The sequence below is a fragment of the Nilaparvata lugens genome, chromosome X, assembly GCF_014356525.2.
Source record: "Nilaparvata lugens isolate BPH chromosome X, ASM1435652v1, whole genome shotgun sequence".
NCBI classification, from domain to species: Eukaryota; Metazoa; Arthropoda; class Insecta; order Hemiptera; family Delphacidae; genus Nilaparvata; species Nilaparvata lugens.
Genome location: NC_052518.1, coordinates 50,965,136 through 50,983,309, shown reverse-complemented (window position 1 = coordinate 50,983,309; position 18,174 = coordinate 50,965,136). Strand labels below are relative to the sequence as shown.

General features: G+C 35.7%; 1 protein-coding gene across 1 annotated transcript in view; it reads right to left on the bottom strand.

Annotated features, from left to right (window-relative positions):
* The window catches only part of LOC111054701, a 248,893-nt gene that overhangs the window by 115,626 nt on the left and 115,093 nt on the right, over positions 1-18,174 (bottom strand). The window contains exons 11-15 of the mRNA XM_039441977.1: positions 17,848-17,930; positions 13,958-14,773; positions 2,312-2,938; positions 1,208-1,377; positions 326-504 (exon numbers count right to left, since the gene is read on the bottom strand). Of these exons, the coding sequence (XP_039297911.1) occupies positions 326-504; positions 1,208-1,377; positions 2,312-2,938; positions 13,958-14,773; positions 17,848-17,930 (1,875 nt within the window). The remainder of the gene's footprint in view (positions 1-325; positions 505-1,207; positions 1,378-2,311; positions 2,939-13,957; positions 14,774-17,847; positions 17,931-18,174) is intronic.

Here is an 18,174-nt window from a genome sequence, read left to right as displayed (position 1 = left end):
TTCCAGCAAGGTAAGTGATTTTAGCTACATAGTACTTTTTCTGAAATAATGTGAAATTACAAGTCAAGATGTTTTTCTTAATCAATTGTGAATAATTAGATTAGACTCAATATTTTTCATACACGCAAGAATATAAATAAATAAATAAATAAAATAAATATGTTCTTATCATACTGTATGATCATTTCCAACTCATGATCATTTCCAGGTTGACCTGTTGTACTTCTTATTGGAGGGTAGTTTTTAATTAATACAGATAATTGCACAGCAAAGCTTTATGAAGGAAATTGAAATGGAAATCATATAGTTTTAGGAGTGTACTGACTCTCTGAGTTCCACAATCTGGGTATCCTTGAGCTCCACTGATTCTCAACACGTTGGCTGTTCCTCCATTTCCACGATAGAAACATCTATCGTAGTATCCATAAGTGTAAATTCGTCCAATAAAAGGTTCAGGAGTTTTCAAAGTGAACTCCATACCGTCTTCACTGCAGACTTGACTAACTGCAACAAAACATTATATTGCCTATACTATTTGTAACATCCATCATTCATTCCTAACATGAGGAAGCATAAACGCGTGGCCGTACGTTCTAATTTCCAGGTAGCTCTACAGAACACGTACAAACAGGACTATTTGTGTAGGTGCAATCAGGCGCAAAGAACAATAAAATCTGGCCAACTGATGTGATCAGAAAGGCTCCGCTCCTAAAATCTGTGAAAACCAGTGGTTATTAGACCACTAGAACGTTATCACGGTCATCACATTAGCTAGTATCAGAGTTTGCTGCCTTCGAGGGTTTCGCCAACTTTAAATTTCAGCCTGTTAACAATAACTTCAACCACCCATTGCCTACTACATGAAAGCAGGGTATTTAAAGTGCAAGTCGATGAAAATGTCATAAATTTGGATTAAGCAGGTAGAGAAGCCTTCAGGATATCCTCAGAAGTCTCCTTCACTATTCCATTCATTATAATAATTATTATTATTTATCAATGATTTGCTCAAAAAAATTTTAAGGCTCAATCTATTAGTGATGATATCGCCTTTTCATTCGCATAGTGAAAAAAAGGTATGCGAAATAATTCATTCTCAATCAAGAACAAGTTTTCCATTATTTAATTAAGTTGAGCTTCTCAAAATTGCATCCTTTTTATTAATAAATAAATAGGAACCGCAGTCTAACGATTTCGAATCGGTGCTCACCATCAAGACAGTCACCACCTGGTCCGGATCTACTTTGCGACCGTTCATAGTAGTCGTATTCACCAGTGTTCTCAAAAAACGCCGGATTATTGAGATTGAGATCCCTGGAGTCGTGATCACTTAGCTCGCAATTATCGCGAGCCGTGCCAAAGGGTGCAGCTGCTGAAGCTCTGCAACAGTAAAGCCACCCATCACACCAACATCAACTTAAAAACTCACAACACATTTTTTTCTATTCAAACTCTTGTATTCAAGTATATAATCTATCACGGTATTTGAATGGTGTTTTTGCTCTCGAACCTACAAGCCTTTTAAGTTACTTTAAGCCTTATAAGGCTTTCAAGTTACTCAACAAGCTTAAGTTGATAAAAGTAACAAGCCTTCCAAGTTGCAAATGGAATTTGATGGCTGAAGACATCTTGCCAATAGATGATGACGCTAATGACCATCAAATGCACTATAGCAGGATTTTCGTCCACTAATTTACAGTTTATGAGTAAATAAGATACTTTTTTATTCACTGTCATCAATATTGCTGAATGTAACAGTATCGATGACCCATCACGAGCTGATTTCACAGAGCATATATAAAATATGATTCTATGTTTTCATACTCTTTCTGAGCTCTGGTAGTCATTTTGGAGATTGAAGAAGAAAAATGTATCTATTTCACAAACGCAAATCTTAAATCTCTACAATGAAAACAGAGGGTTGTTAACTGTGAGTATCAATATTGATAAGATACCTACTAGATACTTACTAGACCACAGCCATCTTTGTAATGCTCAGCTCATCAGTTTGACTTGGCAGGTCTCTTTGAGCATTCTCTATCGGACAGAGCACAGCTCGAAATGAGAGTTCTTTAGTGAGCCAACAAGCTCAATAAACTCTATTCATTCAATCCAATAAATCAAGTGAATATAATAGAATCGCTGCTTTAAGAACTGAGAGAAAGAATTGAAATTGAAAGAATTATTACTGCAATAAGTGGCTTGTGATTAGGTTACAGGACCGTTGGATTATTGAGTAATTGGTTCAATTGTTTATTCATAATGTTAGGTTATTAGACCTACATGATTAATCTCTGCTTCTTCATTTTCATGCCGTTGGATCCTGTCTGCATGCTTGCGTGCGAAGCGCCCAATCTCTGTTGCAACGAACTCCACCCCCAGGTCTCTGTGAATGTCGGCGTTTCGGCTGAATCTTGGAGCATCGACGATGTTCCTCAAAACTTTGTTCTGGAATCGTTGGATTACATCGACGTTGCTCTTGCTGGCACAGCCCCAGAGTTGGATTCCATACATCCATATTGGTTTCAGGATTTGCTTGTAGATGAGGATCTTGTTGTAAGTTGAAAGAGCAGAATTTCGGCCTATCAACCAGTATATTCTTCTATATCTGATACCTAGTTCTTCTCTCTTCTTCTTCACATGTGCTTTCCAACGCAACCTTGCATCCAGAGTCATGCCTAGGTATTTGGCCTCGTTAGCAAATGGAACAGGTTTCCCATTGATGGCTAGGGGAATTTGCTCACATTTTCTGTTTGTGAAGTTGACTTGGACAGACTTGGTCTCATTCACTTTGATTTTCCACAGTTTAGCCCAACTGGAGATTTCATCAGCAGCATCTTGAAGTTTCCTCATAGATTCCTGACTGTTGTCGCCCAGAGTTAGTACAGCCGTGTCATCAGCAAATGTTGCAACTGTATCATGTTCCAACTCAGGTAGATCGCTAGTAAACAGTAGATATAGAATTGGCCCAAGAACACTACCTTGAGGTACTCCTGCTCCAATTTCTTTTAGCTCTGGATAGGCGTCTTCCTGCTTGACTCTGAAATATCTTCCCACTAAATATGACTCCAATATTTCAGTGTATCCAACTGGAAGCATAGTTCTCAATTTTGCTAATAGGCCTCTATGCCACACCTTATCAAATGCTTGTGCAACATCCAGGAATACTGCACTACAAATTTTCTTCTCTTCAAGAGCCATCTCAATTAAATTGGTGATTCTGTGGACTTGCTCTATGGTGGTGTGTTTCTCTCTAAATCCAAATTGATTTTTTGGTATCAACTTCTTACTCTCTATAATTGGCTTTAATCTTTTCAAGAGCAGTTTTTCAAATAGTTTTGAGATTACAGGTAAGAGAGAGATTGGCCTGTAAGATGTAACATCATGTGGTGCTTTTCCAGGCTTTAAAATCATGATGACTTCTGCAACTTTCCAGTAATCTGGGACATATCTCAGCCTAAAAGATGTATTTATGAGGAATGTAAGCTTCAAGAGAGCCTTCCTTGGAAGCTGTTTCAATACATCTCCAGTTATGAGATCAAACCCTGGTGCCTTCCTGGTTTTGATGCTACTCTTGATCATATTTTCCACTTCAATTACAGTGACCTGTGTGATCCTCGCTGATTCTTGAACAGTATGTGGCAGATGTTCATCATCATCATAGCTGTCATCAGTTTTAAAGATGTTCTCCAGATGATTTGCAAACCTAGCTGATTTTTGTTTATTGTCTCTAGCCCACGTACCATCCACATTTTTAATGGGTGCATTTTGGCTTGAAGTCTTTTTAATGCACTTTGTAGCTTTCCATAGGGAGTAGTCAGTACTTTTTTCATTAGTCAGCTCAGTGAGATACTTGGAAAATGTTTCATTTTTCAGATTTTTTATTTCTCTTCTGAGCTGCTGGGATAAATTGTTCAGCACAGTCTTGTCTCTTGGATCCCTAGTGTTTTGCCATTTTCTTCTTGCTCTTCTCTTCTGTAATAGAAGATTTTTTCATTTCAGAAGGATAGTTGTTGCCTTGAGTCCTCCTTTTTATTTCTGGTGTACTTGCCCAGGCTGCTTGCTGAATGGAGGTCACAAATTTCTCAATTTCTGCTTCAAGCTGATCTTTACTTCTAAGCTGTACATTGAGATCTATGCTTTCCTCCAGTATGTGTCTGAATTGTTCCCAGTTTGTGTATCTATTGCAGAGAAATTGAGATGGTTCTCGTTCTATTACACTCTCGCTTAGTGTGAGTATAATTGGTGAGTGATCTGATGTCAAGTCACAGCTGTCTTCAATTTTGATGTAGTTTGTGGAGAAATCCTTGATGATGAAAAAGTCTATGAGATCTGGAATTTTTCCTATGTCTGTTGGCCAGTATGTTGGGTTTCCAGTTGATATTGCTTCACATTTGAATTGCTGAATTGCACTAAACAGTTCTCGACCCTTTGTAGTGGTTATCCTGGAGCCCCAATGGGTATTTTTAGCATTGAAGTCTCCTCCTACGATGAACCTTCTTCCAAGATGTTTGAAGAATTCTACGTAGTCTCGATGTTTTAGTGCATGTCTTGGAGGGCTATATATTGCTGCTAATGACACTTTGCATCCTTTGAGCTCCAGTGATACAACAGAAGCTTGAATTCCATCTGTTTGGTATTCCTTTTCTTCAGTGTGTTGTATTGTTTCTCTCACGATCACTGCACTACCTCCCCTTGCTGGATTATTTGGATGTGTAGTATGGTATGTTCTATAGCCTCTGAGTTTGAGATAGGGTTGGTTTGTCATGTGTGTTTCTGAAATAAGGCAGATGTCTATTTTGTCGTTATGGAGTACTAATTCTAGTTCTTGCTTCTTCTGGAGAATGCCATTGGCATTCCATGCCATAATTTTCAGTGTGTGGTTCATTGCTTCCTTCTGCTCCCAGCTGGGTTGGTGCTGCTTTCCAGTTTCTGTAACCTTTTTTCAAAGGAGGATAATAGTACTTCTTGCTTTTCCAGCTTGGTTAGTATCAGCTGTGAAGTTTGTAGCACTCCGTCCTCTTGATTATTTTTGTTCATCTTCTTATCGAGACCTTTTTTTGTAGTATCAGCATATGATAAGGGTTTATCGAATGCTGACAATCTCGTAGTTTCTATTTCGGTGGGAGAAACAGGTATGCGTTGAGTTGAATGCTCCTTGCGCGAATCCACTTGCTTGATTGGTCCTGAATGGGGCTTCATATTTTTGCTTCGTATCTTCTGCAGTTCGACAGCAACACTGCACCCACGATAGCTTGCTGGATGATTTTCACCACAATGAATACATTTCGGCTTTTCTCCAGCTGCCTTTGTGCAATCCTTCGAGCTGTGTTTACCAGCACATTTGACACAACGAAACTCTTTAAAGCAATATTTTTGGGTGTGTCCATAAGCTTGGCATCGTTTGCATTGAGCAATGAGCTTTGATTTCTTCATTGCCTCTATTTCTACCTTGCATCCCATTATGTTGGTGATTTTGTAAATTTTATTTACATCTTCTCCTGCTTCAAACTCAAGCATGAACATATCTAGGGGCTCTTTAGTTCTCCATTTAAGCTTTATGCTTGCGTTCAGAATTTTGAACCCTTTATCTTTGAGGTCCTCCACAATATTCTCTGCTTCACATGAGTGATGTAGCTTCTTAGCCATAACTCTGATTGGCCTTGATTGCTTGTTCTCATAAGAATGCCAAGTAAACTTCTCTTTATTCAACTCCTTTGTGAGCAATCTATAATCCTCCTCATTTACTAAGTTAATTTTGAAACTGTCCACTCCAAGTAGTTTCACACTGAAATTACAACTTGGCAGTAGCTTAACTAACTTTTCATGGAAGTTATTGTATGATTTAATGCCATCCACTATTACTGGTGGTAATGGAGGACTCTTTTTTACTTTGTGTTGCTGTACTGACTCACCCTTATTGGTTGTTTTTCCTTCTGATGGAGGGGTAAGCGAAGTATTCAGCTTCCTCTTCTTAGATCTCCCATTTTTCACTCTCACCCATTCTGTCTCCTTGGCAAGTTCCTCCTCATCTGTGCAGTAATCTGTACTACGCGATGTATTTTTAGCTGTAGCAGATTTTTCACTCTTGAGTTGATTTTTCCTCATTGGAGTTGATTGATGTTGATCAGAATTACTACTCTTAACAACTTTCAAATTGTTGGAAGATGCAGGGACCGAGTTGACGTTACAGCTCTCCAACTGACACAGCTAAATTTGAAGATCTTCTAGTTTCTTTTCAATCATGTTGTTTTTTCTTTCTGCTGCCCGCATCCTATTATCAGCTTCTTTCCATGCATTATACAGTATTTGCTCTGCAGGAGTTTTAAGCTGGTCTGGTTGAATGAATTTACTGGAGATGAATCTCCTTCATTCATGGTGATTGTTGGTGGTGGTGATGAATTGCAGCTATCTTCAACTTCTTCAAATTCTGGAACTAAGAAAGTCGAAGGCTTAACTAGTTTCCATTCCTTTCCATTCATTCTGATTGATATTATAATTATTACGACGGCTCAGCAGTTCTTTTTCGCCAGTTCGTTTTTCGCGAGGTGACCGACCGCGGCAGGCGACGCGAACGCACGGACGCGAGCGCGCACACGCGTACTACTTCCACTCACAGCCGGCTCTATTTTTCTAGCATAAGCAAATCTATTGTTCTATTAAATATATAGAACGACACTAAACTACACTAAACGACACTACTATAACTATGTATACTATTGCTGAAATACTATTAAACACTCTCTACATGTTACCGCTTCGGTGTCTAACCGCTGACTGAATTTTCAAATATAAAGTTTAAAATAGAGTTTGACTAGGCTATATGAATAATAATAATAATAACAATAATAATAATAATAATAATAATAATAATAATAATAATAATAATAATTTATTCAATTCAATTCAATTTATTCATTTCTTCAAATTACATTACAATCATAATACACTCAGTGCTTTTAGTTACTCCTCTAGCTTATAGCTGATTGAGGAGTGTCAAAATCATTTACATAATAGTCTAATAATATATTCACATTCAATCATTACTGTATTTATTCTACAATGAGGAAATTCTTGAGAGTTTGACATACAGTAAGTTCCGATTTTCACCACTTGAGTCGCTCTTTAATTCTTTGACTGTTCATACACAAGTAACGAAATTCAGATGGCCGTAGCCGTCAGACTAGAGACTACACAATCGAACACAACACAGAAGCACAATCAAATAACCTTCAAAATTTATAAACATCAGTAATAATTCATTACAATATTTTTTTATAATCTGAAACCTATCAGCATATTACATTTTACATACAATACTTTCTTTCTATTTTCCATATTAAAATCAATCTAGCCTATTGGAATTTTTATTTTTATGTTTCCTTTTCTTCTCTGTTCACTAACTTTAGTATGCTACTAACTTTACATATTTATAACATGACTACTTACTAACCTGACTAAATTTTAACACACTAACACATAATAAAATCACTTGAAAAAAGATGTTTTATCCTATTCAGCTATTCTTATAAAGAAATCTTTCAAATTTGTTCTCAATTCGCTTTTTCCTTGCAAATTCCTCAACTCAGGTGGCAGACAATTCAGCAGGTAAGGAATTCTTAATTTTGATAATCTCCTACCATAGTTATTATTATATCTTTGCGGTCTAAATGCCCTATTTCTTAAACCATAACCTATCTCATTAACTTCCCTGAATTCATTTTTAAAATAATTTCTGGACAGGTCAGTATATTTAGCAAGAGCTTCCATTGACATGATACCCAACAAGTGAATCTCAATTCCATTGAACAAAGTTTGCGTTATTCTCCTAACTACATCATAGACAGGCTGCTTCAAATAACTTGGTGCCAAACTATGCAATGTTATTCCATAAAATATTACACCTTGTATCATGGAAAAATAGACTATTCTTTTAGTACTAATTGGAAAGCACCTGCTAATTCTAGAGCACTTATACAGAGCAGCCTTCATAATTTTCAAAATTCTATCATTATGTGAACCAAATCGCATGTCTGCATCAAAAAACACTCCCAAATGTTTAATACTTTCATTGAACTCTAATTGTTGACATGTACAATCATTTCTCAACCTATCTCTAAGACAATTTACCTTATGGCATATTAACCTATGGTTGTGTATATTGATATTGATTCTATGATTTCTAAATATAATAACTTTAGTTTTTTTTTGAATTTATCTTGATAGCATTATTGAAAAAATACTTATTCGCTAAGTTCAAGTCTTCCTGCATGTATCTCATACCTATATTCAGATCAGTGTGTATCATATATAGAATATTATCATCTGCATACTGCAGTAATTTGCTTCTGAATTTGAGACTTGCTAAATCATTCACATACAAATTGAATAAAACAGGAGATAAAATGCTGCCCTGAATCAATCCACATATTTGATTATAATCTGTACTAACATATTCACCTATGTTTACATGAATTTTTCTTTCTACAAAGTAATTTTCAAACACCTTCAGCAAATTCCCACCAATGCCTATTTTTTTAATTTTTTGCAGAATTATTTCATAATTCACTAGATCATACGGTACGCTTTTGTTAAGTCTGTTGCTACTGTTATGACAAATTTATTATCATCTAAGTCCTCAAAGATATCGTCTGTCATTTTCTCTAACAAATCTATTGTTGATTTTTTTGAAACAAAACCGTATTGTGCCTCATTTATTATATTATGTCTAGTCAAGTATTGATTCAATTGCATACTAATAAAGTGTTCCAGGATTTTCATTACTACTGAAATCGATCCTATTGGCCTATAAGAATCCACACTTTTCTTTACCCCGTTTTTGTAGATAGGTCTGAGATACGTTACTTTCAAGCTTTGAGGTATCTTCCCTGTTTCAATTATTCGATTAAATAGATGCATAAGTACCAGCTTTAGATAGAAAATATTATTTACTATATCTAGTGATCTGATCTTATCAGGACCAGCAGATGATCTATTGTTAAGTTTACCAATAATACTATAGAGGTGTTGTTCTTTCATTTTTTGAAAATACATACTCATCTTATTACCTATTGTGTAGTTCCCTTCTGTTAAGTTCAAGGTCAAATCAAAATGTTGTCCATTCATCTCTGTTGTAATTTCTTCTATTTTTTCTTTAAAGCTCCTTTTAAATCTCTCTGTTAAGTTCATTATTTGATTATTTTCATTTAAATTAAAATTAGCCTCAATTGATTGTTTTAGAGCTGGTCTTTTCTTCTTGTTAACAAATTGATTTATGATTTCCCAAGTTTTCTTCGTGTTATTAAAGTTATTGTTAAACATTCTAAAATAATAATTCATTTTTCCCTTTCTAATCAAGTCAGTCAACTTGTTTCTAATAATTTAAATTGATTTCTCAGATCTATATTATATTTGTCTCTCTTAACCATTTTCCAAACCTCATTTTTTCTTTCTATCATTTGCTTTATACTATCATTGAACCAGGGATTATGTATATTATTTGCTCTTAACTTGACCTTTATTATACTCCTATCATAAATGCTATGGAACCTCCTAACTAGCTCGTTATAAATCTCTGATGGTTCTCTTAAATCTAATATTAGCCACCAATTTTCAGCTCGAATCAATTCATCAACCTTCCTTGTTAATATAATAGCTTTATGTTCATCTTCTATAGAACATTGATCTTCATCTGTGTGGTTTTTCAGTAATTTAACTCCTGTCCAATAGTGATCTGCAACCTTGCTTTCAATTAAAAAGGAAATATAATGATAATAATAATAATAATAATATATAATAATAATAATAATATAATAATAATAATAATAATAATAATAAAAAAAAATAATAATAATAATAATATATAATAATAATAATAATATAATTCACAACGAATAAAATAATCATGCTGGGAACTAAGGAGAACAGAAAGTTGTTGTCAAATATCACGAATTTTCTTTGAAAATTAAACACAAGCATCTTTCAACACCTATGGTCTTAACTAAATCTTACCAAACACTGAGTCAGATACTTACTTTATAGTACATTTTTGAAAACAGTACTGTACCAGCAAGAAAGAACCGTGCGCAGGTATGAAATTCAATGAGGCAACTACTTTCGCCTTTTGATCAGAATCGATAATTGAGATGAAAAATATTATTAATTTTGAGTTTAATTCAGAAAATAGTACTTTTTGAACTTCGTCAAAAATTTGTGATGGAGGTGAATTCACGTGTTTAGGTACTGTATTGATCTTTCTGTTTAGTTACAAGTGGTTGTAATCGAGGAGACGCAATAGCTTGTTTCTTTCTGTTTAGTTGTAATTTTCTAGTTGAAAGTAGTACAGGTAAAACAATTTATAATTAAATTATAAAAAAAAATAATATTAGTTGATTTCACTTTATTACTGTTGAGAGGATTGATCTAGTAACTTTAATAACTTCTGAAACGAGTGTAACTGGTAACACTTTGCTATTCCCTGTTACAGTAGAGTTTACAGTACTGTACAGCCTTTCTGATTCTATCCTTCGAAATTCAGTTAGCAAAAATGCAATAGCTCGACCCCTGATCTGAACTCTTCTTTGGAGTATTTTATTAAGCTGTGGATCTTTTACCCATTGAATATGGGACAGACTGCTTTTGTCATATTTTAGTAGTTTTATTACCAGAGTTACATTTCAAGTATTATTTTCCTCATGGTTGTGACATAAAAATAGACTGATGACACACACACACACACACACACACACACACACACACCACACACACACACACACACACACACACACACACACACACACACATAATGGAATTGACAGTGATGATCAATTCAACCAGGAACTGATGTTTTCCAGGTTTTCTTATTGAGCTAAGTCAATTTCTATAACACCTGTACTGTTCACTTTACCTTTGGAACATATAATAATAATAATAATAATAAAAATAATAATAATAACTCTATTCCCACAAAGAAAGCACAAACAATAATCACAAAAAATGCATAAAGAAAATGAAATAATATGTTGGCAATAGAATTGAAAGTAAAAATAAAAATTAAATGTCTATATCGTACAGTACCTATTTCAAAATACAAACAGCCTCTATTAAAATAACCATCAAAATTGACAGAATAGCAAAAGTAAAAGAAAATTAGTATAACAGATGAACAAGAATAAAGGAACAAAGTGGCTGTCCATTCAATAATAAAAAAATAATATATCCAATAATAAGAAAGAAAAACTGTATATACGGTACACATAACAGAACATGCCATTACACCAATAAGTCTTAGCGAAAATAATTCTGTATGCAAATAATTTCACGAGAAATTATGTCCGCATACAGGAGCATCAGAAGAAAGGAGAATATTTACAACAAATCAACAAATACAACATACTATGTTTTGTAAATTAATTCTCAAATCAAAATAAAATAGAAACAACCCTCAAGAATATTTCTTTAAACAGAATCACTATATTAAAGTAATAGCATTATTATTATTATTATTACTATTATTATTATCCTTCTCTTTTTCACGCAGTTGCGGATAGCTTATGCGAATAGGGGCAAAATTTATGCAACCTCTTGGCATTATTTTCTATTATTGATGGAGTATTTTACCAAATATGTTGGAGCGTTTGGCGAGCTGTATCAAGCAGAACAGACTTCTGCATTTTCCCTACCAGAGTTTCTGAGACATCAATAGCCTTACAGCTCTCCACTGTTGAATTAGGAACCAGACCATTCACAGATATTATGATTGGGATTATTCTAACATTATTGAGCCCATACATACATTTGAGCTTAAATGCTAGCTCTTGATACTTCCTCAATTTCTCACCTCTTGTTCTTTGACAATTTTCATCTGCTGGTATGGCTACATCAATTATCAAGGCTTCTTTTTGATTCATGTTCAACATTAGGATGTCAGGCTTTTTATGAATGACTTGCCTGTCAGTGATCATTTAAACATCCCAATAGATCTTAATCTGGTTTCTCTCAATAAATGCAGGAGGAGAGTAAGAATAGTATAGGGGCATTTCTTCAAAGAAGTCAAATTCCTGCTGCAATTTCAAGTGCACTATTTTTGCAACATTATTATGTCGCCTCAAATACTCTTTTGGTGCCAATATTGAGCAGCCTGAAACTATGTGCTGAAAACTTTCTACTGCAGCGTTACAAAGCCTGCATTTATCACTTATGCTCAGATCTCTGATGATATGTCTTCTATAGGCATTGGTAGCGACAACCTGATCCTGCATAGCAATTATAAAGCCTTCTGTTTCTGGGAAAAGACTTCCATCTGTCAGCCACCTGCTTGAAAGGTCATGATTATTATGATCAGAGTTCAGATGCTTACAGTAGCGCCCATGCAGTTCCCTCTGTTGCCATTCTGCCTTGTAATCATGCACTGTCAAGATCTCTCGACCATTAGGATTCCTCAGGTTAAGTGCAGTATAATTTTCATCCAGTCGGCACACTTCCCTCAGGAGATTTGTGTTAGCAGAAGTGGAATACTCTCTTAGTCTTTTCTCTTGTTTTGCACACAGATCTGAAACCCTGGACAAGCCCCTGCCACCCAGCTTCCTTGGCATATATAGACGACTCATCGATGATCTTGGGTGATGCACCCTGTTTTTCATCATCTGAGTCCTCACAAGCCTGTCCATTTGTTCCAGAAAAATTCCTATTATTACTATTATTATTATTATTATTATTATTATTATTATTATTATTATTATTATTATTATATTATTATTATTATTATATTATTATTATTATTATTATATTATTATTATTATTTTATTATTATTATTATTATTATTATTATTATTATTATTATTATTTCATTCATCACATGAGAAGTGAGTGTTTATTGCACTCAAAGTCGGCCTTTGGCAAGACTTTGGTGCATTACTAAACTGGAATGTTCAAAAATGATCTCACAATGGATGCTATGCTGAGAACAACTGCTTTTTCCATGGCATATTTTGCACTTTTCGATATTCCCATCTGACAAAGATTTGATGACACATTTTTAGTTACAACTCCAACCGTGGAGATAATGACAGGAACAATTGTGCCCTTTTTTGCATCCAGACATCCTTGATCTCAGCAACCAAGGGAAGGTACTTGGAGACATTTTCATTATAATACTGGTACAAGTTGTGGCAGCATGGTATGCCAACATCCATTGGTGTTGTTTCCTTGGCTACCTTATCCATGAGGATGATATCTGGCCTATTATGAGCAACACTGTTCTGTCTGTCAGCACCGACCGATCCCAATATAACTTATGTGTCTCATTCTCCAAGACTGGGGATGGCTTGTACGAGTAGTAGGACAGCTTCTGATTGATGATTTGGTACTTCAGAGCAAGGTCCTTAGTATTATTATTATTTTTTTTTTATTATTATTATATTTTTGTTGTGTGAAGCCACAAATTCTGAGCGGTGCTCAAGTGGCATACAACATGTCATTTTTAGAATGGAGTCACATGAATGCTCTAAAACACTCCTCAATGGTATAAGGACAAGCCTCTACCAGTGTCCTAATTATCTTTGAAACAAATAACTTATAGCTGCTACACAGCCTTATATCCTCAGGAATGCAATTAAAACACTTGAGTCCTGAATAATACGGTCCCTTTTCGAGAAGAGTCAGTCTATGGATAGGAAACTGGAATAATCCTGTATTCTTACCTCGTGTTTCATAAGTATGACAAATTCGGTTAGCATTAAAAATATTTTTGTTTTTGAACACAAACGAAACAACTTCAAGGAAGTATATCGCTGGAACTGTAAGTAGTCGGAGTGCCTTGAATATGGTCTTACAGGAGAAAGATGGACCCACTCCCCCCAAAATCCGAAGTGCTTTTTTCTGCATTTTTAAGTTTGTGTTCAAATGAATCCTTCCAGCCCCCCAAAACAAAATACTAAATCTGAAGAGTGAGAGAAAATACCCATGGTAAACCTTTAGAGCTGTCTTGAGATTTGAATTCGACTTAACAGTCCTCAGAGCAAAGAGAGCATGGTAAAGCCTTTTCTGGAGTTTCTCTATGTGACCATCCCACTTCAAGTTTGCCTGCAATTCAATCCCCAGAAACTTTGTCTTATAAGTAGCAGGACACTCCCATCCCACAATAGCTGGATCATTCTCATTACCTCTCATAGAGAACTTAATAAAATTTGTCTTGCTTAGATTAAGCTTCAAGGAATTATCATAAAACCATCCATTGAGCTGCTGCATGGCAATCTTAGCCTTCTCCATGACATCTTGATAGTTGTTCCCTTCAAGTAAGATTGTTGTGTCGTCAGCATACAACACCAATTTACCATCAACATTGTAGGACAAGTCGTTGATAAATATATTAAACAATGTAGGCCCAAGTATGGAGCCCTGAGGAACCCCTCGCTTAACCAGCTGCCATTCAGAAAGCACCTGAGAGCCCTCACAATCATTTTTCACAGCCTGGTATCTATCCACAAGATAGGATCTCAAAAACACCTCTGCATGACCTCTAAATCCATAAAATTTAAGCTTACTCAAAAGGAGTTCATGATCGACCATCTCGAACGCTCTGGATAAGTCACAGAAGACACCCACAGCCCTCCGCAACCCATCCAGAGCCCCCAACAAATCGGATATAACATCAAACGTGGCCGACTTAGTTGATGCACCCCTTCTGAAACCATATTGTTTATTATAAAATATTCTTTCACTCTCCAAGTAAGCGGATATAACATCAAACGTGGCCGACTTAGTTGATGCACCCCTTCTGAAACCATATTGTTTATTATAAAAATAATATTCTTTCACTCTCCAAGTAAGCGGACATCTGTTGAAATATAACCCTTTCGAAAATCTTGGAGAAAGTCGTCAATAATGCTATAGGCCGATAATTCTTTACATCTTTTTTACTTTCTTTCTTATGGATGGGTTTAATGACAACGAATTTTAGTTTCTGTCGGAATATCCCTTCCTTCAGACACGAATTTAAAACGTATGTGAGAGGCTGCAATATAATAGGACATACCCATTCCACTACCCTGGAAGAAATTTCATCCCAGCCACATGAACCAGTATTTTCCAAACCCAAGATCGCTTTCCCACTCACTCTCAGTAATAGCTCTGAATCTAAATATGCCATATTGTCTACCTATTTTATTTAGATAACGCTTCTCATGACTCAGCCCAGCTGAGCTCGACCGTTCAGCACCACATTCCAAAAAATAATCATTGAACAAAGATGCAACCCTTACTGGATCAGAAACATTAGCATTTCCATTAGTTAACTCAATTCTTCGCTCACTATAGTTCGACAGCCCCAATTCTTTCCTGACAACAGACCACGCTCCTCTGTTGACATTACTTGACTGTGAGATGATCTTCTCATTGGCTTTCTGCTTGGCTAATAATATTATTTTTTCAAGATTTTCTTATAGGTGACAAAAAAATTCAAAAATGTAGGGTCCCTATTAGTTCTAGCCTCTATGCACAGTTCTCTTTTTCTAGAACATGAAATTCTAATTCCATTACTCAACCAGCTTTTGTTGATGTGTTTCACTGTAGCTTTAAACTCCTTGGGCGGGAAACATTCAGTAAAACAATTATAAAATAAGGAATGGAAAGCATTAAAGCCATTTTCACCACCATTATTACTAAAAACAGGGTGACCAATCTACCGTATTTAATAATTCGTAGAATGAATTGAGTGACTTATTATCTATACATCTGACCGACTTATATGCACGACGTTCCACAGCAAACCCGTTCTCTAGAGTCACACTTAAAGCCAGATGGTCTGAGAGACCAGGGTCAATCATATTTCCATGAATTTTTTCCACATTGTAATTCATGATTATATTATCAATACAAGTGGCTGAAAACGAGGATATTCTAGTAGGCTTGTCAAAAACGAATTTATATAAATTCGACGTCGTAATGTTCAAAAACGTATTCTTATCTCTACTGTTTTCTTTTAGAAGATCAATATTGGAATCACCACATATAAATTAATATCGTTTTCTGTTTAAAGTTGCGCTTGAGCAAACACAAGAGCTGTCATAGATATTTAAAAAGTCCTCCACAGAACTATCCGGCGCTCTATATATAGAAATCACTACAAATACTCTAGAAATCCCACTCCTCCTCAGACTGAACTCAACAGCCGCACACTCAAATGTACTCTCAATAGCCAGGGCCTCAATATCTTCTCTAACTTTAAAATTAATTGATTTTTTTTAAGATTAAACACGTACCACCTCTTCTTTTTTTCTTTCTACTGTAAGCTGAAGCAAGAATATAGTTATTGAGTCTGTTCAGAATAGTGGTATCACATGGAGCCAGCCAATGCTCATTGAATGAAACAACCAATGGATAACTCAGATCTGCGAGGAGTACATTCAACTCTTCAATTTTGCTTCCAATGCCCTGTATATTCACACTGGAAAGGAATGGTGTGTAGATGGAATTGCTCGACTTTACTCTATTAACTGCCCGGGTGGGTCCACCCCCAAAACTCTGTTCACCTGTAGGGGAGTTACTTTGTGATAACAAACTAGCTGGTGATTGCAAACTGCTTTCAATTAACTCTGCCAGTCTATTACAGAAAAATCTCTTGCCTGATCGATTCATATGTAAGCCATGTTTTGTAAAGTTTTGCCTTTTTAATCGCTCATTGAGGAAACATAAGCCTAGTTGCTTAGAATTTTTATCTTTGACGCTGTTGATTAAACTGTGAATTGCTTTATTTGTGAGATCAATCGTTTTGTTGAGTTCTGGCCTATCATACCTGTTCGGAATTGTACTTATTATTACATTCGTCTTATTGGAGAGTGACGCCATATCTTCTATTTTATTTCTTATTTGCGGATTATGATCCAAGTTTGGAGCAATAATTATATTATTCGAGACACCCAGTATAATTAAATAATCATTTTCACTGAAATCTTTCGTTTGGTCTTTAGCTGACTCTACTACTGCTTCAATCGTTGCGCCAGACTTGAAGACACACTGAACCTCAAACTTTATTTTTAATCTTTTATTGAGAAGGTCACTACAATCTCGTCCATGACTACATGTCAATAATAACACTCTACCTTTCCTACTTCCCTTTGATTTGAGTTCAGTTTTTTCAGCAGTCTTCAAAGCTTCTCTGTACGTTCTATTTAGCTCATTTCCAGCAATACTCTCAACATCGTGACTTTTTTTATTTTTATTTTCAATTCCAAAAGGAGCTTTTCCCCCGCAATGACCAATTTCTATAATTTTATTTCTAACAGACTGACTAGTTTGACTAGTAGATTGACTAGTTTGCGATAAAACATTGAACGAGTTTCCTGCTCTTAATTCACCACAGTCAAAAGATGAGTCAATTATGGTTTCACCCGGCGAATAGAAATTTCTAAGGTCTTCTGTTTCCATTTTCAACGATTTATTTTCAGCTCTCAGTAGTGTATTATCAGCCTCTAAAACTTCTATTGTAGTCATCATTCCAGTAATGTTTGCTGTAAGGTTTTCATTCTCCTGTTCCAAAACATTCTGAACTCGAAGGGCCGACTCTAATTCATCAATCCTCGCTTGGTGTGTGTGCATTAAAGATGTTTGGTCTTCTCTACAAGCCTCCTGCTCGATTTGTAGACTCATAGCATGTGCAATAATGTCATCTCTTTGTTGCTGAAACTCAAGTTCTCTCAGAGATTCGTCAAGTGCCACCGAAAGAAGAGATGGAGAGTCTCTTCTGTATGAAGGTGTGTTTACCGCTGCATTTTTTGTGACTATCTTGTCTGATCCACCACAGGCAACAGGTGAGTTGGGACCACTCGACAAAATTGACTCATCGTTATTTACCTTTTCCCTGTTGCTTGGTGGATCTTCCATGCTAATGTGACCTTCAGTATGTCTTTGTGGTGAATGACTATGTAAACCATCATCTTTCAAAACTTTAGATTCGCTTAAATTGGTTCTAATTGTCGCTGAACATGTCCTAACCAAGCACCTCCAAACAACACTGTCATCAGCCCGCCGATTATCCCGCCTATAGGCCTACTTATAGCCTTTTACTATTAGCCCCGGTTTTTTTTCTGTGTTAGAAACTCTTCAATCTTCTCCATATTAAGTTTCCTATTCATGACCACTAAGACAACCAATTAATATTTAGTTCCCAACACCGACATA